This window comes from Aplysia californica, unplaced genomic scaffold, assembly GCF_000002075.1.
Source record: "Aplysia californica isolate F4 #8 unplaced genomic scaffold, AplCal3.0 scaffold00501, whole genome shotgun sequence".
Taxonomy (NCBI): domain Eukaryota; kingdom Metazoa; phylum Mollusca; class Gastropoda; order Aplysiida; family Aplysiidae; genus Aplysia; species Aplysia californica.
Genome location: NW_004797771.1, coordinates 484,049 through 510,337, shown reverse-complemented (window position 1 = coordinate 510,337; position 26,289 = coordinate 484,049). Strand labels below are relative to the sequence as shown.

The window sequence follows — 26,289 nt, the reverse complement described above, 5'->3', positions numbered from 1 at the left end:
TAATAAGTCCGTTTTTTTGCTCTACAGGTTGCACGTTCAGAAACGAGTAGCCCAGGTAAGTTTATTTGAAATCGCAGAAGTCAGTTTTTACATTTTGTATTGAAAGTTTTTAGAACAACTTATGGATTTGACACTCGTAATTTGTAAGTTGAATACAAACGATTGTCATTTCGGTCGTTTCTCGTACCTTTATGTAATTTGGAAAGAAAACATGGTGAGATTGTACTTTACCGGACCACCGGTCGGAACTACTTTCGCTATGGCGCCCCTGGTGCCTAGTGGCCCGCTATTCTTCGTTTCCGAGCTCCCCTACTCAGTCTCCTGCTCAGTTTTCTACGTCCTCACCCTTCGACTTCCAACAATCGGCTGACATCTCTTACCGGGTTTTTCAATCATCATGACCGTGCCCTTTGACTAGAGCTGGGCAATGAGTCGCTTTAGCAAAATCCGGATAATATTATGTTAGTGCACCTCTTCGGCAAATAATATGATAGAACCGCTTCTGCAAATGGGTTAGAACCATTTCGACAAACGGGATAGCATCACTTCAACAAATGGGTGCACACACTTCGGAAAGGCAGGTCAGGAAAGTGAGTTAAGAGTCTGAATTCAGACAATGTTTCATTGCTAATTTTCCAGTTATTCGGATAGATTATCCGGATTTTGCCCACCTCTACCTTTGACCCACGACCCTGACACCTTGAGGCTAATTGGTCAATCTAATCACGTGGTCCACTATTCTTATTTGCTCGCGACTGCTGGCTTGGCCTACTCCTGGTCCGGCAAAGTACAATGGAGGGCTAGAGATGCGCACGAGAGCTCACTTGCATAATTGCAACCCCCTCAGCCCTGCTCGTGACTTGGCGAGTATCTCTACCCCGATTGTCCGCTCATGTTATTGTTTATATGTGTGTGTGTGTCTTTAACTTTAAATTATTGTTGCCAGAGGGGGCTCCTGAACCCCTCCCCCCACTGTTGTTACATTGATGTAAACACGACTGTCCGCTCATGTTAGTGTTTCGCACTTGTGTGTTTTCTTTAAACTTGAATATTTCCAAGGGGGCAAGCCCCCCTGAACCCCTCCCCACTGTTGGTATGATGCACGGTGGTTCTCCAAAGTTAAATCCCCTGCCCCCTGCCCACCCTCAACCACCACCTCTCGCTCGCCTCGCCTCGCCAGTCGCCGCAGGCTTGTGCTGTGCGTGCGCGAAGTCGCCTGCGGAACTACCCTTTGTCCGCACGTAGAGTACTATGAGTGCGTAGTTAGGCTAGGTGTGCGTAGTAATCACAGGCCGAGACGGGTGGTCCGGTAAAGTACAATCCAGCCAAAAACATGATCGGAGGGTGTTGCCGTTGGTGTTCTTACTCATGGGCACGTTTTCTATTACATACATACATTGCCTTTCTCACCCTGCATCAGGTTATAGACCACGAACAAACACTTTCCAACTTTCCCTATCCTAGGCTAGTCGCTTGATGTCACTCCATGTCCCTTTCGGCTTTGTTCACTGTCGTTCACTGTTCCTGCTGATGCAGAAGCTCCTCTGTCTCCCAAGGTGGAAAAAGTATACAAATTTAACGAAGTGACTATTTCTCCAAACGTTCGGGGAAATAGTGCCGATCTTTATTTCTCCGAACGGTTTCCGGCTCCATCATCATGCGCATGTACACACACTAACTAAACATGATCCGTGGGCAACTTTTGAACGAATGACGAGCTGAGCTGTGGATGGAGAGACAGTGAGTGAAAGAGCGGGTGAAAGGAAGAATGCATGAGTGTATCCACAGGCGACAGCACGACTACAATTACTCTCAGAAAGAAACTTTTTTCGCAAATTTGTCTAGATCTAGAGAAATTATCAATGCGAAGATTCTTCAGCACGTGAACGCAACATAAGGGCCGCAATGAAAGAAATATATGCTGATACGGGCGTGCCCACTACGGATGGGATCGGCCGATCGCGCTGATCACCCGACTCGGTCGCCTAAAAAACAAACATGTTTGTTTTCAGTTTCAGGCGATCGGCCCGATCCAGCCGTAGGTAAAATCAAGAATTATTTTAAGTGGTGTTCCGAGGTTGTGACAGGCAACATTCAGACATGAAAATTGAGAAAAAATTTGTGTATACGCTGCGCAACTGTATTTTGAAGGTACATCTATTCATTATTCCCAATGGTGCGGCGACAAATTGAATTATAGTAACAGTGGAAGGGGAACCTCCTTTTAAACATTGCCAGCAATGGAAAGATATGTTGGTGAAGAAATAAAACAAAACAAAATGTTGGTGAAGAAATAAATGTTTTGGGCTGTAGGCAATATCTTCAAACAGGCTCCAAAATGCCATTTTCAACCCTCTAAAAGCTCTAAATTTCAGTTTCTTCAGGGGCTTCGCCCTCTGAACCCCCACCAGGACGCTGTCCCTGGATCCTGCTGGGGGCCTCTGCTGTCCCCAGACCCCCGGCAGAATTTTCCTTACTTTTCAGCTTCAGCTGGTGGAACCACTGGGGGTGGGGTGTGAAAGTCATGCGAACGAGGATAAGCCATGGAGAGAACATGGGAATTGAATGAATGAGTGAAACTGAAAGAGAGGAATGACTCATGAGCCCTGGAGTGAATGGATCCTGTGTTTCTAATTTTGTGTACTTTGAACTGTTACTGAATAAAGGCTGAAATAAAGCCCGAAAAACAAACACACACTCCTCACTCTCCACTTACACACTTTGTACCACACACAGACACACTCACAAACACACACATGCATACACACAGTGACACACACACACACACAGGAGCAAATTTTTGGGTGTATATTTCAATTTTCAAGAGCTAGTCTAGAGATTTTTAGATGAGTGTAAAAACGTGAACCCCCGCGAAACTAAAATTCCACTGCCGGTGCACTGTGTTCCGCACGCTGCGAAATTTTGGTCCCCATTTGCCGGTGAATTTTTGGACCGGGTCGGAACGTGACTAGCTTTCTCAAACTCTTTCTGCTCTATTTCTGGACCAATGTGAATTTAACTTGACAACCAATCAGAAAATAGGGCAAACTGAAATGTCGACGTTGAAGTTTGCACACATAAATTAACTACTTTTGGTGTCGGAAACACTTTCCTATCGGGTATACCGAAAACTATAAGGAACTTGATTTTCAACATCACGAAAGTAATAGATTTGTCTTTCCTCTCTCTCTAGTGTCCTCAAGTTTGAATGTTCTATGTCAAGTAGTTGTTTAGAATTCATCATAAATGTACCACTACCCCCCCTGTCCAAAGCGGCTTCGCTCGGAGACCGGCAGTTTTCCCCTCTCTCCTTTAGCAAATGTACATGACGTACAAATCCCTACATGATTATTCCAAGCCCGTTCTTTGGTCTCTTGAAATAGGGCAATGGCTGGCACATGCGTCCGATTGTTTTTCTCTGTAACATTGCAACGGGGGTGTTCCGAGGCAAGGTCGCCTCGGGCTGACCTTTACTACCCCATAACTTTTTAAAATTTATGAACCGATTCTTAAAATTCAAGAAGCATAATATAATCATTAGAATTGAAAACTCTTTCTTAGGTACCAAATTAAAATGGGCTAAAGCAAAAAATCAAATTTTCATTGGCATTGCTACTTTTCCCTTACTTTCCCAACAAACTGCACTCACAATAAAAATGAGTATGAAGACAATATATTTTTATTCCAACTGAGTCTACGACGGAGTATGTAGGTCTTAAAGTTGTCCTTTCTGTAACTCATCGGGAACTACGTTGGTAATTATTTTTTTCTGTGTCGGTTGAAAGTGCACACTCTCAGTAGGCAACCTAGATTACTAAAGCCATTTTCTGTTTTTAACCCTTTCGCATTTAGCAGGCTTGGTCTGCTGTGGCCCCCCATCCTTAAGACAAGGGCAATAACTCCACGAAAATTGAAGGGATACCTTACTTTAAAAATTGTATAAAATCACAAACACAACCAAAAAGGATGAAAGTAGTATTTTCTGAAAGGAAAATGAATGAGCTAAATTACTAATACAAAATTATAAGTGGAATAGAGGAGTATGAAATGATATGAGAGATCTTTCTGAGATGCGTGTCTTGGATTCCGAGTCTAGATCTAGATATCTAGACTAGATCTCGTATAAATTTCTTCAACTCACGAAGTTTCTGCCACTGACAAAGAGGTAATCCACACAAAAGAAATACAACACATTCACAGAGATTGAAGCCTCTGGTGGAAACTTGAAAGCACCTAAAAGACTTTTCTTTGGGTGTTTTTATTTTGTTTCTGCCGTACTCATATCGGGCAGCTTTGCGCCCATGCATCCTAGAGACATGATGGCGTGTTTACAACTAAAATAGTCCTCCGACTTTTGTTCCCGCTCAAAAAGTGACTCTTTGTGCTAGCGAAACGAGAAAAACACCATAGTAAACCGGAACTCTTCCTCTATAAAGATAGCTAAGTGAGACTTCTGAGATAGTAAAAGTAGAAGCCTCCTGGGGCAACGAATCAAACACCCCCGTGGCGGGCGCTATAGGGATGAGCGGGGGTCACCGGCGCGGGCACATACAGGCGCTGTAAGTGCAAAACGGTTAAAAAGCCCTTGACTACTGCATAGTTCGAAAATAGTGGGGCCTTGAATACATTTTAGTGTGTTTCCTTTTTTTGTCTTTGAATTAGGCTTTTTTTTTTCGAAGTGACTATTTCTCCAAATGTTTGGGAAAATAAAGTTGAACTTTATTTCTGGGAACGGTTCCCGTTCTCGAGATTTCCCCCCCCCCCCCCTCCGTTATTTCAAGCAAGATTTAGGCGTCATCCTTTCATTTTGCCATTCTGCGAGGAGTGGGAAGAGGCATTTTTTTTCATCGAATTCAATTTCTAGAGCTAGAGATTTTTAAATGTCTGAATATTTAGATACTTCAGTTGTGGTTGGGCAACGTTCCCGGACTAGATCTATACTTCATTTGAAAATAAAAAGGTGCCGCGAGAAAACAAGACTGCTCGACCTTGGCAGTCACCTATTTTGCATTTAGTCTCCCAGCAAAATCTAAAATCCTTCAGGTAAAAAAAAAAATTCCCCCCCCCACCCGTTCACACCTTACACACACTCACACAGACACACACACACAAATACGCTGGCCCCTCCATTCGCTTATTATCAACTAATCTCGAGAACGGAAATCGTTCGAGAACGGAAATCGTTCGGAGAAATAGAGTTCAACTTTATTTTCCCAAATGTTCGGAGAAATAGAGCCGGCGTTTTAAAAATGAAATGTCCCATCCTTTAGGAAAGAAGCAAAATACCTTTCAAGCAGAAAAGTTTTCACATGTCGAACCATGCTTGATTTTTTTTTTCTTCTAAATTTGTTTCAGACACTGACAAAGATTTTGATCCGTCGGCTGATATGATGGTTCATGAATATGACGATGAACGAACATTAGATGAAGAGGAAGCTATGACAAGTGGTGAAAGTTGCACTGGGGAATTGGATGATTTACAAAAGGTAATTTTCTGTTGTTTCATCTGGTGGGTATCCTCTTGTTCTATTTTTAGTCATTTGCAGACAGAAACTAGTCTGTTTTTTATTGTACAAATAAACTAAACTGTGTTGAGGACTTTTTGTAGCTAAATTCTGTTTGAACCCTAACTCTGGCAAGGGCCGATTAGATCGGCCCATTTCCTGCCTTGAAACTGGCAGGGCCGGTCTCATAGGACCATATAGTTAACTGCTGCTTCTGCCTTCCAACTAAATATTTGGGCCTTCCTAAAGTGATTTCTGATTGGCTAAAAGGCTAACCTCCAACCAATCAGAATATTTCTACCATTCTGACTTAGGAGAAGAGTATTTTGCTTTCAAAACAGAGGGATGTTTTGAAAGCTTGTTGATCAGGGCACAAGCCACTAATGCCAGTGTAGATCTATCACTTGCGCTACTCATGTGGGTCTAAAATGGCCAAAAATCGATCTTTTTTGGATACATTTGAAAGTGAATTGACAAGGGAAAGTAATTCAGACATTGTTAATGGTGGATTTATTAGTGTTCAGTCAAGAATTGGGATTAGATCTGACAGACAATGGGGATACCAGTTCTCATCCTGCCCCAACTTCTCTTTCAAATGGGACACTAGATTCTACTACCTTTGGGAGTCTAATAGGGGCAGAAAAAGGAGAGCTATAGAGTAAAGTAGGTTCCTTTTGCTTTTCTAATTATTACAGACTACCAGCAGATTGCTGAAAACCACATGGTTGTACTTAGAGTGTTTTGTTGAGTATGGTATGAAAGTAGCGAGTATCAGCAGCGTTCGAAACAGACCACATGACAAATTGAAACAGTCATAACTCATTACCTGTTCTTCTCAAATCTATAAAACTATACATTTTCTGAAAGGTTATTGGAAAACCCATATTTCTGCTATCTCACATTTTTTATAACATAAAATACATTAGATTGGTGAATATGCTAATGAGCATGTAAATTTTTTATGTCAGCCATCTTGGATTTCAAAGCTACATAACCCCTTGTAAATTAAATCAAATCATATGTTCAAAGGCAAAATTTTTAAGTTCATTCAATTATCTTTCAGAAAATATATACTTTTGTAGGGTTATTATTTGATACAAGTCCATAAATTTGATTTGTAAAGCATGTGCACGTTTTGGCTGATTAGCCCTGCCACTCCTGTTGAAACCAATTGCCAGAGTTAGGGTTAACAAATCATTGTGTTAAGTTTCTATATATTGGTCTTTTCATTTATGTACTTGGTGTGTTGAGTTTTTTGGGGTTTTTTTTTGTCCTTTTGATGATAGCCATCAAGTCTTGGTGAACTCTAACAAAAATACTGATGGCAGATAATCTGAGGAGGACTCATAATTGTATCCAAATTTCATGACGTTGCTTTCCATGTAACACATGAATTATTAATGAGTTTTTACGAGAAATTATGCAATGGCTCAGCAAAAACTATAGGTGCCATGTCGTGGTGGATTTGGGCACTCGTCAATTTTTGGGCATATATGACAGACCTGCCACTCATCCAGATGTAATCTGGATATCCCAATTTTTTTACCCCAAATCTCAAGCATCCCGATTTTTTTGTTCCGTCTGTTACGACGGATTTTCCTAAAAACTTGCCCTGCCTTCTTCTCTGTCGTGGGAAGCCCTATTTCTATAAGCTATGAAAGATGTTAAGTCAAAAAACAAAAAGTTAAATAAAACAACCCAACGGGTGGAAAAGTGCATGTTCCTTCGATTTAATTATTTTGACGAGCGCTTATTTCACCGTTATGTTTTCACGATTTGTTTTTCTTTTTAGGAGAGCGAGATGCCTATTGAAGAGCTACTGGCCCAGTACTCCAGTGTGCCGGGAGCGTTGGAAGACATCGCTGACAACTCACGCTCAGCGTCGTCCTCCAGCAGTGAGGAAGAAATATTAGAAAACAAAGACCTGACCTTGGACAAAGAGGTCATATCACGGGACTTGCTGAACAACGCAGCAACTGCTGAAGATCGGGACATTAGCGTTAACGAACTCATACAGAATGTGTCTCGATCTCAGACGTTATCGCAGACGGAAAGATTGCTCAGATGTGAGTGTTTCTTTGTGTTTGGATGTGGTAAAGCCTTCAGGAAGCTACTTACTTCAGGCTTGAGCATATTATGTTGTGACTGTAGTGTATTGGATGATAGAGAACTTAAAGACTTGCTAACATAGGAAATGTCCTTTGTTTTCTAACATTGCAGCCTCTGAATTATTCAGCCAAATTTTTTTCTATTTTGTTACTCAGTTGGAAGTTTCATCTTAGGTCTTAACTTTTTGTGATATTTTTAGCTTATTAGATTGTCTCAGACTTTATTTTGTTCATGGCAGCTTATTCTCCATTGACTGGATCACATCAGTTGTGGATGTGCTGAAGAAGCCAGAGCTAAGATACTACCTAGATGTGAAAGTCTTGTTAGGGGAAGGTTACCGGGCAGGCATGTGTGAGATCATTCGGACCTCTCCAGAAGAGACGAAGTCATTTTTACTCGATTGTGCATCGGACACAAGGCCATGACCCACAAATACCTCCTACAGGGAGATGAGAAGCCGTTCTGTGTCGGATGCGACACAGATTTTACCGTTGAACACATCTTAATCGAATTTCTAGACTTAAGAGAGATCCGAAGGAAATATTATAAATGCAAGACATTTTTTCCGTCGTTGGTCCCCGCAGAATTTTAAATTTTATGAAGACCTTTGGCCTTTATGGCAAATTGTAAAGTGAAACAATACTGTTAAAAAATTTTATTATTTATAAGAGTTGTTTTAAATATATTTACACAGAATTTTTAATATTTTAGCATTTTGGTCTAATAGTTGATCAACCGTGCAGTGAACTGTTGCGAATGCAACCAACTTGTGTTTCGCACGCTCATACGACCTCATATGCGAGCGCCATAAAACCCTGTACGAAACAAACAAACACATGTGTTGTCTGTAGTACTATAGTACCCATAGCTGCCACTTTACTGCTAAATAGCGGAAACTCCGCTTCATCTAGCTTGTCCCGCTACTTCCTCCTTCCTCTGCTGGACCGCTCTCGGTCGCAAATTTCGATACTTTTTTTTTTTTAACCAGCGGAAAACACCGAACCGGGAGAGAGACGAAAACGCGGCTTGCGCATGTCCGCCCGTAGCTTTCTACTTCCGTTCTTCTGGGCCCAGCGCTAGTTTCACATTGTTTATTGTTGTGGAGCAACACTGTCGATAGGGCATCGAGACGCTCTACATCGATGTACAAGTTTAAAGTGAAAGAAATCTTTTTATGAGACACCAGCTGGCAAAAAACACTGGATTTTTAGTCACCAAGTCAAAACTGTGTCAAATTGACTCAAATGCTTGTTAGTCAACTTAATGCCTTTTTGGTTTTTTTAATTTTTTTTTTTTCTTCTTCAAATACATTTTAATTCAGTCGCCTATGGTTAACAATATGACAGTTTTACCTTCCAAAACCGTAGGCTAGATTTTCCAATATTGCCTCTGGACCTCACTGGTTTACTCCGGCCTTCTGAGAGAGTGCATACGCCTTCGCGAATTTCCTCCTTTTTAAAAATTCCTGAGTGGCAGCTATGAGTACCGTGTCTAGAATGCTAAACTTAATAATACTTTTTCAATGAAGCAGGTGCTCTTCCTTTACAGAAAACAAAAGTTTTTTTCTTTGACTTGTAGCTATGGTGCATCTCTGTCATTCATTTACTTTGCAGCCACCAGTCAACAGGAGAGTGATGAGTCCGAGTCATCTTCAGAAGATGAAAATTGCGAACCGGTGGAAGAACATAAAAAGGTTTGTTTAGTGCTTTGAAGCCTCTTGTTTGAAGTGTGTAATGAATATATATAGGTTAATGTTTTATTTGTAATAGAGTACGCTTGAGTGTTGGGGTCTGTGAAACAAGAGAGTTACATGTAGATAAATAATTGTCAAGTTACAATTTAGGTATTATGTTTTTGTTGTTTCTCTACCATGATAGCAGTATTTCTCATTGGTGATTTTGAGAATCATGATAATGACCAACACACTTCAGTCCCTACAATTTTGAAATTTCAAGACTTGCTTGTTTTTTGTTTTTGTAAATGTATTTTTGCTTACAGTTTTTTACTTTTTTTGTGTTCATTTGCAGACTATACAAGTTGGCTCGGACTTCCAAGCTGTTATTCCAGTCGGCCTATCTGCTTATGGGGATGCCCCTGCCTACGAGAATGAAGATAGGTTACTATGGGACCCCTCGAAAATTAAAGATGAAAATGGTGAGACTTGATACATCAGACCTGCCACTCTTCCCGATTTAACTCACTTCAGACAGGTCTCACAAGCCCTGCGTGACCAACTTTGGAATTTTTTTTTCGCTCTACAAATCAGGCACGGATCGCGAGACCCGCCTCGTACCCTTGTTTGGCCAAGTCTGAGCTACTTAGACTTCGTTTCGTATCTCTGGGGCCGGTAGTTTTTAAGTTATTGAAGGTGAAGGGCAGTGACCCCAACTGAGGTTGAACAGACCGGAACTCGCGCTTTGTTCTTTTCTATACAGCTGATAGTAATCCGATAGTCGCGTCGTAGTAAACGGTCGAAGAAGTCGCATGAACAAGAATCACATAATTTCGCCGTTTTCTATACTTCTGTGTGTTTTACTAGTTCTAGTGTCTCAGAATATGATGTGTTTAATTGTTAGGATCCTGGATATGTACCCGAACACGGCCCGAGTCGTAGTTCTAGGGCTAGATCTAGCACTAGTACCGGTGTTGTTTTTCGCGCAACGAAATCACAATGTCGTGCCGTACATCTGTCTCATGTAATTGTGTATGGGTCTGAATCAATGCACAGACCAGCTTTTATATTTTCACCAAACACTCGCACATGTATACAAATCAAACCAGAACACTTTGAACTTTAATTTTTGTTGTTGCAGTGAATTTCATTCTACTTGTCACGTCTCTGGAAATTTTTCGGAAAATAAAATTCATGCCAATTTTTAAAAAATCATACAAATTAAAGTATTAGACTTAGACAACTTTAGTTTTTTGTATTAGATTAAGCTTGAATGTTACTTTACACTGTCAATAAATGATTACAATAGGGTAATTCTGAGAGTTGTGGTGATTTATTGAAATACCCCCAAAAACGCCAGTCTTCAACGCTTGTGACTGGTGAAAGGGCCCAGTCACAAGTGAGTTAATCCGGATATCCTGGTTTTTTCCCCCCAAATCTGAAGCATTTCGATCGTGTGTTTCTTGATTTATTCATTCTATTGTCTATTGCGCTGGATTTTTCTGAAAACTTGCTCTGCCTTCTTCTGTCGCAGGAAGCACCTGTCAACAGGAACTCGGAGCACTGTTTTCTGAAATATCAATACCAGATTTAGTTGTTGACTCGCCTAAAGTTGTGTGGGGTCTTTGGTCGCATGTTTTAATTCAATTAAAATGGAGTCGATAATTATTCGGCATTCTGACTTGTTATCCGATATATATATTTATGGTAACCTCTGGAAAAATTTTTAGTCGGCTTGGCAGTCACCTCGGGGATTTGTTGTTGATCCCGATTTTTCCCCCTGAGATCCTGATTTTTAGATTTCACAGAGTGACAGGTCTGGATATATTCAAAAATGTTTTTGTGTTTAAATTCTCTAGAAATTCCTCTGTTAGTTCACAGTGGAATCCTAATTCTTCTTTAACATATGTTTTACATTAATGCTTTTATTTTTCTTATTTTCTTCACCCATAAAGAAAATACATGTAAAGTGAATTTCCCTGCTTAATAGTTGTTTGAAGGATATTACCTGTTTAGAAGTTTGTCTGTTTTAGATGTTACTTATCTGCTTCTTTGCTTTCAGTAATTTGGGGGGGGGGGGTTCTTTTCTCATCACAAATGATGATTATTATGTTGATGTGCTATTCTTTACCAAGACATGTGCATATAATTTATTCAATTATTTTAACACTGACCAGAAAAAGATTAAAAGGCCGGTCTTAATTAGGTCACCTCTCTTGTAGCTTGTCTTTATTACTTGAAAAACTAGTTGTTTTTTAACTAGCTTTAGTAATGATGATCATGCAGGTTGAAAAGTACTCATTTTTCTGCCAGGGCCCATTGTTTTGTTTTTTTTGAGTAGGGTTGTTTTGTTAGGGTTTTATTATTTAAAAAATTGTTTTCTTGTAGTTCTAATAAGCTGTATAACAGTTTCAATCGTTGGACTGTATGGTTCTGTTATCTTTCTATGTCAAATGTCTCTTGGAATGGGATGTTTGGAGTACTTAAGAGTATCATTAGCGGTCTGTGACACTTGCTTTACACAGAAAGTTTCTATTTTGTTATGCCTTGGTTTACTTTTTCCTCTAGGAATGTGGCTGATGTTATTGCTATTTTGGAAGCCACCGCCTGTTGTGAATGTTTTTATCTATGCTAATTTGTAATATTTCTTCCCCCCCCATTTTCTACAGCTCTTAACGACTACCTGTGTAATGTCCAGAAAGAAATGGAGAGGAAGCTTCATCCTGTGGCCAGTATCCCGCGGGGGAAACACATCCGTGATGATGAGCAGGTGGGCACTTGATGATTTCCTTGTCTCTTTAGCTACTGCTCATGTGTGCGTTCGGCAAATAGCAGCCTCTGATTCCAGATTAAAGAGTTCCATGGCAAGAGAATGGGTGGTTGGAAGGTGTTGTGTGGTTTGCTCCTTTTTTTTAATCAAACATCTATGACCTTATCTCGTCTCCCGGGTGCAACAAAAAAGTTTGTCAATGCATCTAACAATGTTTGTTAAAAATTAAAGTCCAAATGTTGCACTGGCGATGTTTATTCAGCTACATGTCTAAAAACTTGACATAAAATCTGCAAGTGAGTGGTTGGCGAGTGCTCTGGTGTGGTTTTCTCCTTCTTTCCTGTCAACATCTATTGTCCTGATCTCTCCTTCTTTTTTGTGTTTGCTACTCGCTTGTAACACCTCTAATCTTTGGGACTTAAATGACCTTATTGTGTCGCGAATACCATAAAACTCTTTTTTTGTGTGTGTGTGTGCATATCGCTCTCTAGTAACACCTAGTCTTCAGTACTTATGCATACCTGCCAACCCTACAGAAAAAATCGGTAGATCACTGGCCAGGCCCCGGGAATTACCCAGGACTTTGAGAAAGTTATCGAATATTTGAATACCAAATCCAATATGTTCATTTTTGCCGGTCGTGGTTGTGATATTCATTTGGCTTCCCCGAGAGTGTTTCTTCACGCAGACAGGCGGCTATGGTGGCAAGCGGAAGTGTATGTGTGTTACCGACGTTTGACCGGGGTAATCAAGATATACTTTCACTTTCGTTACGACCCAGAAATTTGCTGGTAGTAGTTTGATTACGGAACATTAATTGTAACAACATGCAGGCTGCGCATGGCAAACGCTGTGTCGCCTTGAAAATAAATCAATATTTGTCCTGAGCTGTCACTTTAGAATGAAAAAGAAAAGAAAGTTTTAGTTATACAAGCGTCTTGTGGGGCTCGCCATTGTGACCGGTCAATGAACCTGCTCGTTCCATCACATTGTGAGCACCAGCAATTGTAGGGGTCACCAAAGTTCATTCAAAGTCTGAGCGCTGTGAAGTAAAGGACTCCTGGATTGGGGGGGGGGGGGGGGGGGGGGGGGGAGGTGTGTAGAGGATTCAAAATGAGTAAACAATACATTTTAGTAGTGAATCATTATTAATAGGTATGACTAGATGGAAAATCCTGATGACTTTTTATTTTGTTATTTGATGTGCCTGGGTGTTTTTTTTCTCTCAATATGAGATTTTCGTGTCTGTGTTAACATTACATCTCTGGAAGGCTGTGCTGTGATGAAAGGTGAACAGGTCCATGCCGTGCTTTAGGCAACTTTCTCTTTAAAAAAAAAAAAAATTAAATGTAGAACTCCAAAGAGCCCCCCCCCCCCCCTCCATTTGATCAGCGTTGTGTTGTGCACCCAGGTATTATTGTATTTCTGTCTCCAGGCCCTGTTCTTGCTACTGCAGTGTGATAACAATATCGAGGAAGCAGAAAGGCGAAGAAAGATGCAGGCGGTTCCCCCGACAGGTAAACATCATTTCAGTGCTTCTAGTCTTCTGTATTTTTACAGAAATCCTTACTTTTGGACTTTTCCGTTCTTGCTCCCCTATCATTATCAACTTCATCCGTAAAAAAGTGGCCTAGGGCTAGAGCTACCGAAATTTTGTGACAAAGGCTCCGTACTCGCCTTCATATCGTCTTGTTACAGGTATTAAAAGCACTTTACACAAATTTTCCTCACTTAGGTTGGAATGGGTACCCGGCCATAGACAGCGAAAGATCTTGTCAGTATGTTGGTGCTTTTGCGCCTATATATGGCTGCTTGCATTGTATGCCTCCCAGGAAGTTGAGGTTGTTTCAGAATGCTCTCAGGTCTGCTGGGGTAATAGGTAGTATAGATAGTGAAGCACATTGAGCTTGCTATTGAGCGGGGATTTGTGCTATACTTATATCTATTATTATTGTTATTAACTCTCTCGGCAATCTTGTAGAAACCTGCCAGGTTGCGCATTTCTTGCAATCGGCCGTTATCCCGCTATTCATTCTTTGTTGGTTGGTTAGCAAGACATTTTTATCTGTGAATTGATCAAAATCTGGCTGGTGAACTTTTTTGTGTCGATTCCCTACATTCACTCATTCTTTCTATCTTCGGATTTTTGCTGCAGATTGGAAAATCTGCAAGTTGATCAAGTAAATTGACTTGCGATTTTAGATGTCTAGATCTAGATATTGACCTTAAATTGCAGTTGTGAGCGCCGTAAAACCCCGTACTAAACTTAACTAAAGATCTAGATATTGTCAGTGCGATGATTCTAAGAGAGCGTGATAAGGGCGTTGGGGAAAGAAATTTATGATAAAATTACTAAAAATCAAGAATAATTCGAAGTGGTGTTCCTTGGTTGTGCCATTCAGCATTCAGACGTGAAAATTGAGGAAAGTTTGAGTATGCGCTGGGTAATTCTACTCTGTCGTCAAGGTACAAGTCTTTTCATTAATCCCTGGTCTGCCTTCTGTCACTGGTGCGATGACAAATAAATTCTGAATTATAAATTATCGTTACTTAGCAATGGCAAGAGGAACCTGCTTTTAAACTTTGGAAATGTTTGTAGGTTGAGAAATCAAACCAGATACAATCTTGTTGAAAAAAAACAGGTGTTATGGGTTGTTGGCAATCTCTCCAAACAGGCACCCAAATGCCGTTTTTAACCCTCTAAAAGCACTAAATTTCAGGCCATCGGCAGAATTTTCTTTACATTTCGGCTTCAGCTGTTGGAATCACTGAATTTATACATCTGTTCTATTTTTAGCAACAATCTGTACTGCATGGAAAAGAAATAGCAGTAGTACCTCAATAAGTGGACTGCCATCGGCCTTTGTGAGAAAATTGTGGTTGATAGTAATGACTGCCATATATGCGATTTGTTTAGAAGATGCTGTTTTTACCTGTTTATGAATCTGTAGATGGGAATTGTTATTGTAAGATGAGTCATTTTAGATTTCTTCAGATGGGAGTGTGGATTTTGGAATCAAAAGTTTAGGTGGATGTTTCCAGAACTGGTTATTTTTCTGCTATTGTGCCTTTCTGTTTCGCAAAAGTATAAGCTGTTACTTACTGACATCATTTTCTGTGTTCCCATTAGATGTGATGAGCTTGTGGTCGGAAGATGAGTGTCGCAATTTTGAAGACGGACTCCGGCTCTATGGCAAAAGTTTTCATGAAATTCACCACAATAAGGTAACAATGTTTTCCATAGGAAGACTACAGGGGAAAAACGACTGTAGTCACAAACTGAAAATCATGAGGGTATTGGTTTTGAACGATTATTGACTCATAACTGTATTTCTGTTCAACTGTTGGTTGATTATTGTTGTTAGATTTCCCATTCAACAACACTTAACAATATACCACTAGTCAAAACAAATATGAAGGTATGAGTCCACAGGCTTTTAAAATTGGCACCCTCATAATTTCCAGTTTGTGACTACCGTTGTTTTTCCCCTGTGCTCTTCATATGTGCATGTTGGTTTTTTGTTGTTTTTTAAAAATGTTTCGCTGTGGAAAATGCTTTTTTTTTTAAAGGTATCTGCACAAACACTTTGGAATAATTTGGTCTGGAAACGTTTGAATCAAAATCAGTATTAAATAGCATCGTCCACTCTGAGATTCCGATGACAAACAATCGTTCAAGTTGTGGGGTTCCCTGATATTTTAGTTGATGCAAGCTTAGAATGTTGTGAGTAGCGTATTTGGTGAGGAAAGTGGTAAGGGACAGTTACTTAAATACATTTTACTGAAACGTGGCACTGCTACCTGACATTACTGTATTTGTGGTTCAATAGGAGAAAGTTCTTCTTTAGGATATTTATGTACAGAAAGCACTTATTTTCGTGTATTTTACCCCCAGAGCAGTGACTACTGACTGAAGTGTCTTTAGGTCTTTCCCAATGGGAAACATTAACATGTTCGTATGCACAGTAGAATTGTAAACGGGCTGATTCATCAATTTCATGCTCATAACTGTGCCTGAGTAAAACCTCTACTAAGACTATAAAAAAGAACCCTTCGTGTATTGTTACTCATTTGTCAGTGGTTTTTGCTACTTGTTAGTCATCTGTTTCTATTTCTGAAACGTTGAGCTCCATTCTGTCACCAGCACGCTGTCTTTCTCTGCCTCCACTGAATTCTGTGAACTCCTGTAGCCCTCCTAGACTACTGACCGTAGTGATTTTCGATGCAACAACATCTTTCTTTCCTGTTCAGGTGCGGACACGCTCTGTCTTTGAGTTGGTGCATTTTTACTACTTATGGAAGAAAACAGAACGGCATGATGTCTTTGCCGCAAAGACGAGAGCGGAGAAGAGGAAGTATTCACTTAACCCTGGTGTCACGTGAGTTGTTGGGGCTTCCTCCTCCTCTTTGTGCCATCTCATTTAAAAAAATAATTTTGGATAAAAAAGTTCTTTAAAAAATCTCTTTTGGTTCTCTTTTCATGGTAGATATTTCAGACTTGTTTTGTTGCAGTTCTAGAGTGGTTCCGTTATTTTTTGGTTTTCATCGTTTGGGTTTTTGGCTTTCTTATTGGATGAAAGAATCATTTTTATTGTTATTTTAGTCGTTATTTCTTCATGCTCTTTGTTTTTTACAGGGTGGCCAGGGAAGTCGGAAAATTTTGTTTAGGTCTGATAAGTCGAATTATTTTAGGTAAAATTTTGTTTTGAAGGAAAAACTCGGCAATATAGTCTTTAGAGTGTAGAAGATTGACAGCACTTGACATACTGACACCCAGGCCAGAGACAGGCTTTTTTTCTTGTGATATTTGTAACTATATGCAGGGTTCCCATGGCCTCCTTTAATTGAAGGAGTCCCTGAAAACTGCTTGAATTTGCTTTCAAGGAAAATTCTCCTTGAAAACTCCTTGAATCTTCATTCTTGGAAAAATCTCCTTGAAAACTCCTTGAATTTTGCCAGATCGGATAGGAACACAGGGTGACTGCCAGGCCCCGGGAATCGCGGGGGCCCCTGAAATTACCCAAGAATTTGAAAAAAATCGCCGAGACCCAGAATGCAACGGAAATTTGAAGGAATCTGTAAATTGCCGCGTGAAAGACCCGGGGAAATACAAATGTTCTCGAATATTTGAAAACCAAATCCGATAATGTCCTTGAGTTAATTTTTCCTGGTCATGATTGTGATATAATATTCATTCGGCCTTTCCCGGCCTGAGAGTACGTTACCCGCGCACAGGCTGTTATGGCGGCAACAAGTGGAAGTGTATGTGTGATACCGAAGCTCGATCGGGAAAATCAAGATCTACTTTCGCTTTCGTTACAACCAAGAAATTTGCCAGTAGGGCCTATAGTAGTCTGACTGATAGCACCACATTTGTAACATGCAGGTTCTGCATTACAAACGCTGTGAAGGCAACACAGGATGACAAAAAACTGAACTTGGAAGCAGATTTTACTTTACAGAATTTTGGTTACATACTACTATCCAGAGCTCTCTGCAAAGCGAAAGCCGCATTGGTGCAGGCCTTATGTGGAATCGGGATTGTAACTAAAGGGTTCCCGTTTCATTGATTGTTTATATTCTATATTTTAGCTTTCTGTTCAAGATTTGCAGATTTTCAGTGTCACTGCATCTTGCCCTCCCACAGTTCTTACACCTCTCACATTGAATAGGTCTACTTGAGCCATTCATGTTATTGCTGTACTTAGCACGGCGTCACTTTTCGCCTGATTCTGTTACATTTAGTTAGCGTGACTCAGCAGCCCGCTGGAGCTCCCCGACTTGGGGTCTCAGGGTTAATGAGCCCTGAAGCGACTTTGCTGGTGTCGGTTAGGAAGTTCACATATTTGGCTATGTTTAAAACAATATAACTTCTTCCCCATCCCACGCAGCAAACCATTACGCGGATGTACTAAAAGCTAAATGTCTTGAGATTTATTTTGCATTAGAATGCTTAATTTCGTTGCTTTAGTTTTTGTTCTAGACAAGTGTTTGTAGAGTACCCAATTTGTCCTATTTTAGTTACAAACTTATGAATAAATGATTGTTAATTTAAAGGCTCAACAGACCTCTCCAAAATCTGTGTTAAACCGACTACGAATATCATGTCTTTTACCTTGAGAAATCTTAAATCTGCGTGAGTAGTAATAGTCAAGTTATAAGAGAAGAAAGATGCACATCTGCATTTTTAACTAAAGATGATCAGCGTTAGCTCTTATTTTACTATTAAACGAGAGACAGTTGCTCTGCATTTGTTCAGGAATCATGCTATGTCTGTGGCAGCCTGCATACAACTAAAAAGATATAGTATAAGCGATTAAAACCCCCCCACAAAAACGTGTAAATACATGGGTAGAGATAAACTTCTTGAATGGAATAAAAATAATGACAGCTAACACATTCATTCTTAGTTTTTGTGTTGGAAATATGCGCGGACACAATTATGAATGTAAAGAAATCAATCACATTGTCAGTTATTGCAAATGGTCATAGAAACGAAAAATAAAGCTGGAAAAGTCTGGTGCTGAATCAGTGTCCCTGGGAAGCTAGAAATTATTCTTATATCCCAATTACGAGAAGTCATCCCTATTATTCAGTCAACTTACAAGACCTGGACTTAACGTTTTAAGAAAAGTAAAATATTTCGGGAATGTAACAGATACTGTTCGTGTATTACATTGAAGATGTATTCTGGCACTAAAATAGATTTGTACTTTTCATAGAGAAACTTCATGGTAACTTTTATAAACTTTCGAGAAAATATGCGAATATTCACGATTATATTTTATTAGACACATAAAGTTCTATTTGGAGGAATTACTTCATAGCGAATTGTGTGCCCGATGGATAAAGTTGCAAAATTACAGCTTTCTATTATATGCGCAGATACCATCTTTTCAGAGTATCTGCACCAATGCTATGTCGTTCATGTTACAAAAGTTCGACAGATTTTGACGAGGCCTATTTTTATATTGATTTTTTTTTCATTCCCGCTAGTCAAAAAAAAAATACAGTTTAGCATTGCCGACTCCAGCGCGTCTGACGAAATAACCAGACAAGTTACAAAGTCCGTTCTTTTTTGAGTCTCAAGAGCAGAAATGCATGCTTTGGGTGCACTAAATGAGAATTACCACAAATACAAGGATACACCTAAAATTGTACGTTAAAAAGTACCAAAATTTAAGTCGGCCCAGACAGAGCGGCGACAAGGAGCTGACCCCCGTGACCCCGACGTGATAAGATGCCCGGCGGGGAACACCCCGCGGCAACTAAAACTCCACCGGTGCGCTGTGTTTGAGTTACAGCAATAATTTTTGTCTTTCACGTTTAATATATAAACTCTGACATCCTAAACTGGTACTTGACAGTGGATATTCTGGTTCTAGGCCTTTTGTCGGGCGCAAAGCAAGATTCAGTTTTATATAGTTAATATAGGCGAATATAATGAAGGAAAATATAAATAACAGACTGAAATACCTAAGTCACAGTATCCCAGTGCCACACTTACATCAGGTTATTGACTGGATATAATGTACCTACATGCGTGTGTGTGTGTGTGTATTATATATAATATATAAATGGAGCATGCACTGTCATTGTTATGTAACATGTCCCTTGAGAACGGATGAGCCCCCACCCCTGCCTGAAAAATTGAGAAGCCGGGTTGGCAGTCACCCTGGGAACAGTTTTTATAGGAAAATTGAAACTATGATATGGTTCCTTTCGGACAAGTGTAGGCCTTCGAAAATAGACTTTCGTCATGAATTTTTTGACCAAATCTCCTTGAATTTTAAAAATTTCTCCTTGAAACCTTGAATTTGATGGGAAGTTCATGGCAGGAACCCTGTGTATGTGTAGACTAACTAGATTAAGAGAGATCTAGACTAGATCCAGTATCATGGGAAAGTGCTACATCATCAATACCTAGTGGTTGTCCAACCCTCAATATTCAGAATGATTGATGGAATACCCTGACCCATAATGGCAAAAGCAAGTTTATATGTAAGTTTTGTTCCCATGGGTATGTCATCGGTCATTCAGGTGTAAAGGCTTTGAACACTTACAAGGTGTCTCAAACCGTTCATAAAATCCAAAACCAGCCAGTGTGGTGCCAAATCTATTTTTAGCTTTACCAAGAACCGAACAAGTGTTACGAGTATGAGCGATACTGAAAGGAGGACCAACAGTATGTACTTAAATAGCAATCAACCAGAGAAGTTGTTGACCTAAGTCTTCTCTTTCATGAGACGTTTTCAGACTTTAAAATAGCTGAGTTTTCAGTGTAGGCGCACAAAACTTGGCTACCTTGGAACATTAATTGGGATTGCACTGGTGATCTAGTCGGCTATTCTAAGATGTGTACGAAATAGCCCGTTCTACGGGATTCTCTTTTACGAGAGCCTTCACATTGACAATGGCAAGAAACTTGACTTATAGTGGTAGGATTTTTTTTGGGTGTGGTAAGATTTTTAGGAGGAAGATTTCCCTGGCCAACCAGTTTTAGGAAGGTGTAAGGCAGGCGTTGCTGGTCCTTCAGTATCAGTGTGCTCATTGTAATTTATTGATGCCTCTGTTGTGTTGCAGGGATCACATGGATCGGTTTTTGGAGGAACAGGAAGTGGAGCTGAGCCAGTCGATGATCCCCCAGGTGGCCGACCTCAAGCCCGAGTCTGCCGAGGACGGCGAGTCCAAGCCGCTGAGCTCGGTGTTCAGCACGGGCAAAACGACCATCTACTCGCCCAGCAAACCTTTTGACAGGAATCCCATGCGAGGGGACCCCGCGGCAGCCCAGAAGCGACTTCACCCCCACCACCACCACGAGGTCAACGGCAGCAGCTCCATCATGGAGCACAGTCTGGAACATTCAACTCCCAAAAAACAGAAACTAGACTCGTTCCCCTCGTCGGGGGACCAGCACACGCCCAAGAAACCCAAAATGTTGGACACGATCCCTGAGTGTTCTCTGATGAAACCCCCTCTAGACAGCTTGAGTGGCCAGTCCCCGCTCCCCGCCTCAGCATTACCGGCGCCCTCACTGTGCAACCAGAGCCTCCCGCAGCCAGAGAGCGCCTCAGAGCAAGGGAACGGGCCCAAGCATATAGAGAAAACTACGAACCCTGCTCCGGTGGCAGCTGACACAGGTTTGACCTCCTCAATGCCGCCAACCTCTTCTGACATTCCCACTGCGGATGGCGTGAACGGTTCTGGGCACTCAGAAAACCCTGCAGTGTCGGCTCTGCCTACGAATTCTCCTTGCAAAGCGTCGTCGTCAAGTTCCAGTGCCGTGAAGTCTGCGAAATCGGTGGTGGGCTCGGGTGACATTCTCGGCATTGACATAGCGAACTGCATGAGAAAACCAGTGGCAGCGGAATCGGCAGTCATTCAGTGATGTTAGTGTGTGTGTGTACGAAACAGTTTTGGACGGTTTGACTGCCCCACACTCCTTCCACCGCCTCTTTCTCTTCCATGATGTTCCAGCGGCCCTCCCTCCGATGTGTCACGAGGACCCACAGGCAATGGTCCCACCTCCCCAGCCCCCTGTCTCTCTCTCTGTCTCCGTGTGCGACTACGTACCTGTGTCAGAAGAAGTGGGTGCTGGTGTGTTGTTGTCACCGAGGAATGAGTTGTGGTGTGATGGACGCTCTCGTCTCTGCGTGCAGCGCTGACTGCTGGGTACGTATGGTCGATTGGGAAACCTGTCATCCAGTGGTGCTACTCCATGTTTTATTTTCAAAACGGGTATATATTTGTGTGAACGGTACTAACGTCACTAGTAGCATCGTCAAAGGCTAATGCTTACAGATTTTGTGTACAGTTTATTGGTAACAAAGTGCAAGTGTGTGGGTTTTGTATTTTTCTCCTTCATTTTGCTCAGTGTATAATTCAGTTTTGCAATATTGAACATAATTCTCGTAGGAAGTGATGCCTGTTTATTGAGTGCCAGTGATGATGATCGTCTGTTGAAATCGGTAGTTGGGATTTGCGGAAGGTCTTTATTCCTTCTTCTCTTTTTCCTCTTTTTTTTCTCTTTCTGTCTCCTTGACTGTAGTCTGGTGTTGTGGTGAGGGTCCTCACATGCAGATGTTTGTTCTAGTCTTGTGTGGATTCCTTTAGGAAACTGAGTTTGTCTGTCTGCTGGGATGTTGAAGCCCTCTCAGCCTGGGTGGGTCGTGACAGGCAGGGTCACAGAGCAGCCTGCATCCCATCCCATCCCATCTCATCATCATCATCCGGTGCCTTGCCGACTGGCGGGGCCGATCATGGACCTCTGTCCCAGCTGACTGATCTAAATTGTGTTGATAGAGGCAGAGACCCTCCGCGACAACTACTGCTACTCTGTGTCTCTGTCCTCAGCAGCAGTAGGGGAATCTTTTCTTCTTGCGATGGGAGGGGCGGGGGGGTTATTTTCTAAGGATTACCTTTTGTTTTTATATATTTCTATATATTGCGTGGGTCTGCGGAAATTTAGGAATGTGCTCCTTTTTAGCCCTTTTCTGTTATTATCATGAATGTGCACATTTGTTTTGTTTAGTTTTTTGTTGCTTTATCTTGTCTGTCTATTGTATCGTTTGACTTTTCTTGTGATTTTTGTCTCCTTGAGGCTGTCGTGATGGTTGTAGAGTGGGGGTGGGGAACTGTCCCTGTTGTGACCAGTGTCTGTGTGGTACTCTCGGCATGCCTTGGGATGCGGTTTGTTGTTCCAATATTGCACTGGAATGACAATGATGTGGGGGTGATTAGAAGGCGTTTCCCTGTTTCTGTCTCTGTGTCTTACTTTTTCCCAGCACTATTACCATTATTGTGTCTATGTCCTCTTTACTCAAACAAATGCACATTAATATAGTGTGAGGATGGATTGAATATTCCTCTTGAGTGTCTAGCACTGTCCTGTGCTAAACGAAAAGGAAACTGGATGAGGATTTCTCCCTGGCCTTATTTTCAATGTAATTTTTTGCCGGTCGAAACTTTTTTTGTTTACTAATTCTTTATGTTCCAAAATGAATGGACATGTTATTTAATGTTGTAACGGTGAAGAACTGAACCATTGCAGCAAAAAGTCATGCTTAATTTATATTTCTTGGAACAATTACTTTCGGCCAAAAGTAAATGTGAAATTGTAATAGTCCAACTTTGTAGTTTGGGTTGTGATGGAGGGATCTCCAAATTTTAAAGTAGTTTTCACTTTTGGTTAGTAAACACGACCTAAACTGTTTATGCTAAGTTAGCCTATGAATTATGCCGTAAGTTGTAGTTTGATGGCTTATGGGATGTTGGGAGTAGTTCCCAACTCTCCACTTTTAGTCACTCTAGATCAGAGGTTACTTCCAGAATGGACTGTATAATTGCTTTAGGCATGCTACTTTACCTACTATGAGTATTTGTCCAAGGCACTTAGATTGTTACAGAATTACACAGAGGATGTTAGTTGTTTTGTTTTTTCCCACCGTCTGGCAAATGTCTCCTTTGTTTTGGCCTGTCCCCGCTGTTTTATGCAAGAAAAATTCTGAAATTAAGCAAAATGAGCCCAAAAATGTGAAATTGTGCGATTCTAACTAAGAATGATAAAAGAAAATCAGAAATTATGCAAAAATGATCACAAATTTTGCTAAATTATGTGGGGTGCATAAAACCACGGGGACAGTTTAGCTTTGTGACTTGTCCTTGCAAAATGGGATTGTTGTACAACTTGGCTTTCAGTTCCTCAAAGCCCCATTTTGTTTGTTTTTTTTTCCCCAAATTTATGTAAATATTGTAAGACAGACAGAAGTCAGCATACTCAAAATGTTGGTAACTGAAAAGGCAAATATTTTTACTTGATTGTATTTCTTTGTGCATTGATGTGGGTAACATTTTTGTTTGATTGTCATGTAAAAATTTTTGTTGATTGTTTCGTAGTTGAACATAATTGTTCTTTTGTGTAGCTTGTTTTTGTTTCCAGGGGTGGATGTACTAAAGGAAATTTGGTGTACAGTTTTGTTTGTAACATTTTCTTCACTTTTGTTTCAATACTATCGCTAGCCGAAGGTTGATGGGCCACTGTAGATATGTGGAAACTTGCCTGGGAACTGTTGCTTAAGCTGATATGACATTTAATGAAACCTCTTGCCTTGTGTGTGAACAGTTGTGTGACTTGTGATGTCTGTGTGCAAATGGAATGATGAAGCTACCTCTGCACTGTACTGTAAGCCCGTGTGAGTGCTTGTTGAAATGTGGCAGCAGAGAGCAGTTGTGTTGTTGTCGTTACCTCGTGCAACAGCCGGCCATGTGTGTCTTCGCTAACATGACTTTGGAGAGTCACTATCAGGTGGGTGGTTGGCAGATGCTCTGGTGGGAATTTGTTGCTTCTTTCCTGTGAGACATCTATTCTCCTGATCTCTCCTTCTTTTTCGTGTTTGTTATTCGCTTGTAACACCTCTAATCTTTGGCACTTATATGACCTTATTGTGTTGCAAGTGCGGTAAAGCTCTTACTAAAAAAATTTTTTTAAACCCATTAACAATGATAATGATGATGAGTTTTGCTGACAGGATCCCTTTTGTACTTTCCTCCCTGTCCCACCCTCTGTACTTGATCATTTTCTGTCCCATCTTGTGTGCCTTGTAGGTTTGATTGGCTTTGGAAAACTCTCCAACATTATAGACCCTCATTGAATAAAGTTTGTCTGAAGTCTGCTACAACAACCCTGTTGCCTCCCTTTGCTAGCCCGTGTCTGATGATGATGGTGAAATATCAACATGGCTCTCAGGCAGACATCATGGCTTCCAGTCTGTTTTGGGGTCCGACCCAACTTCTGCTGCCCATTGATTCACCTGAAACTGGCTACAGTATGCTAGTTTGTGTTTCTTCGCGGGTGCTCTGCTGTGGTTTGCTCCTTCTTCCCTATCAAACAACTATCGTCTTTATCTCCCCTCCTTCTTTTTTGTGTTTGTTACTCTCTTGTAACACCTCTAATCTTCGGTACGTTTATGACCATATTGTGTTACAAGTACCGTAAGACTCTTACGAAAGCTAAACTAAGTTTTTTTAAAGTTAAGTTCCTTCGCCATGTTTACCAAGGAAGAAGACACGGCACTACGTTTTCTTCCTTCTTTTTCAGTCTATCATTGGCTGTCTTTCTCTTTTGTTGTGTGGAATTGTATAGCGGCATAAGACAAGCAAGTTGTGGGGAGTTCTTGATGTCGTAATGTCATCTGTGAGGTGTGCCTGATGTCGTCTGTGCTGGCAGATTGTGGTCTGGTCTTCCTGTCTTGGTTGGGGGGGGGGGGGTTGTTGTGTCATCAGCTGACCCATGCGGGCAGGAAGATCTCAGTTGTGTCCTCGTGGATTTTCCTATGTTGTGCATCGACTTTTTCTTGTGTTACACAGTTCTGATGCTGGCATAGCACACGTAGAAAGTCGTTCTGTTTTGGGGTACCACTCTGATGCCAGCATAGCACAAGACAGTATTGGGGTACAAGTCTGATGCTGGCTTGCACAAGGCTGGCTGTAAATGTGATGCTGTCCTGTTGTACGTTGTTAGGAATGTGAAGTGCCATTGACTGATTGACTGACTGGTCAGGGAGTGCCTGTGAAGACTGATGGAATATTTTTACCTGTAAAGAAATGTCTCTTCCACGGCTCTCACTGCAGACACCAGGTGTTGTGTGCCCATTGTTCCCTATGCATGAATGATTCAAACTGATAACATTCACTGGAACCTGTTCATGTCATTCAAGCAGTAAATTATTTTGTAGATAAAATGTTTGGTAATAAACTCCCCGAACATGTAGTCCTGTGTTCTTTTCATCTTGTACTGTGTATTAAAGTCTGTTACAGTCAAGCATGCGTGTAAAGTAGCTACATCAGTTGGATGCGGAAATCTTTTCATCATGTGCGAATCTCGTCATGAACGAAGTTCAGGCTATACATATACAGCCAAACCTGTGTAAGATGGCCACCCATTGTCAAGGAGAAAAGTGGCCGTATAAGACAGGTGGCCATCTTAGGCAGGACTGATCAAGGTAAAGAAAACAAAAGATTTCCATCTGAGGCCCCAATCGAAAGTAGCCCCATTATGTTGTCTTTGTTGGTGTTGTTGTTGTTGGTTTGTATTTGGTTTGTAATTTTTATTTTGTCGCTGATTTTGCACAAGGGTGACAATAAAACGAAATGTATCAGACAAGGAAGACTGAGTGCCATGTTAAAACACCACATGGGTCGCCACCACTCGGAGAACGAGCGACGCTTCTGTACCA

The 26,289-nt window shown here is 41.0% G+C and overlaps 1 protein-coding gene across 1 annotated transcript in view; it reads left to right on the top strand.

The window, feature by feature from the left end:
- Positions 1-23,627, top strand: part of LOC101847521 (mesoderm induction early response protein 1) — a 25,937-nt gene extending 2,310 nt beyond the window's left edge. Inside the window, exons 2-11 of the mRNA XM_005105924.3 lie at positions 28-55; positions 5,356-5,486; positions 7,297-7,570; positions 9,227-9,306; positions 9,641-9,767; positions 11,955-12,055; positions 13,491-13,572; positions 15,186-15,280; positions 16,307-16,434; positions 20,639-23,627. Of these exons, the coding sequence (XP_005105981.1) occupies positions 28-55; positions 5,356-5,486; positions 7,297-7,570; positions 9,227-9,306; positions 9,641-9,767; positions 11,955-12,055; positions 13,491-13,572; positions 15,186-15,280; positions 16,307-16,434; positions 20,639-21,443 (1,851 nt within the window). The 3' untranslated portion in view covers positions 21,444-23,627. The remainder of the gene's footprint in view (positions 1-27; positions 56-5,355; positions 5,487-7,296; positions 7,571-9,226; positions 9,307-9,640; positions 9,768-11,954; positions 12,056-13,490; positions 13,573-15,185; positions 15,281-16,306; positions 16,435-20,638) is intronic.
- The last annotated feature ends 2,662 nt before the right edge of the window (positions 23,628-26,289 follow it).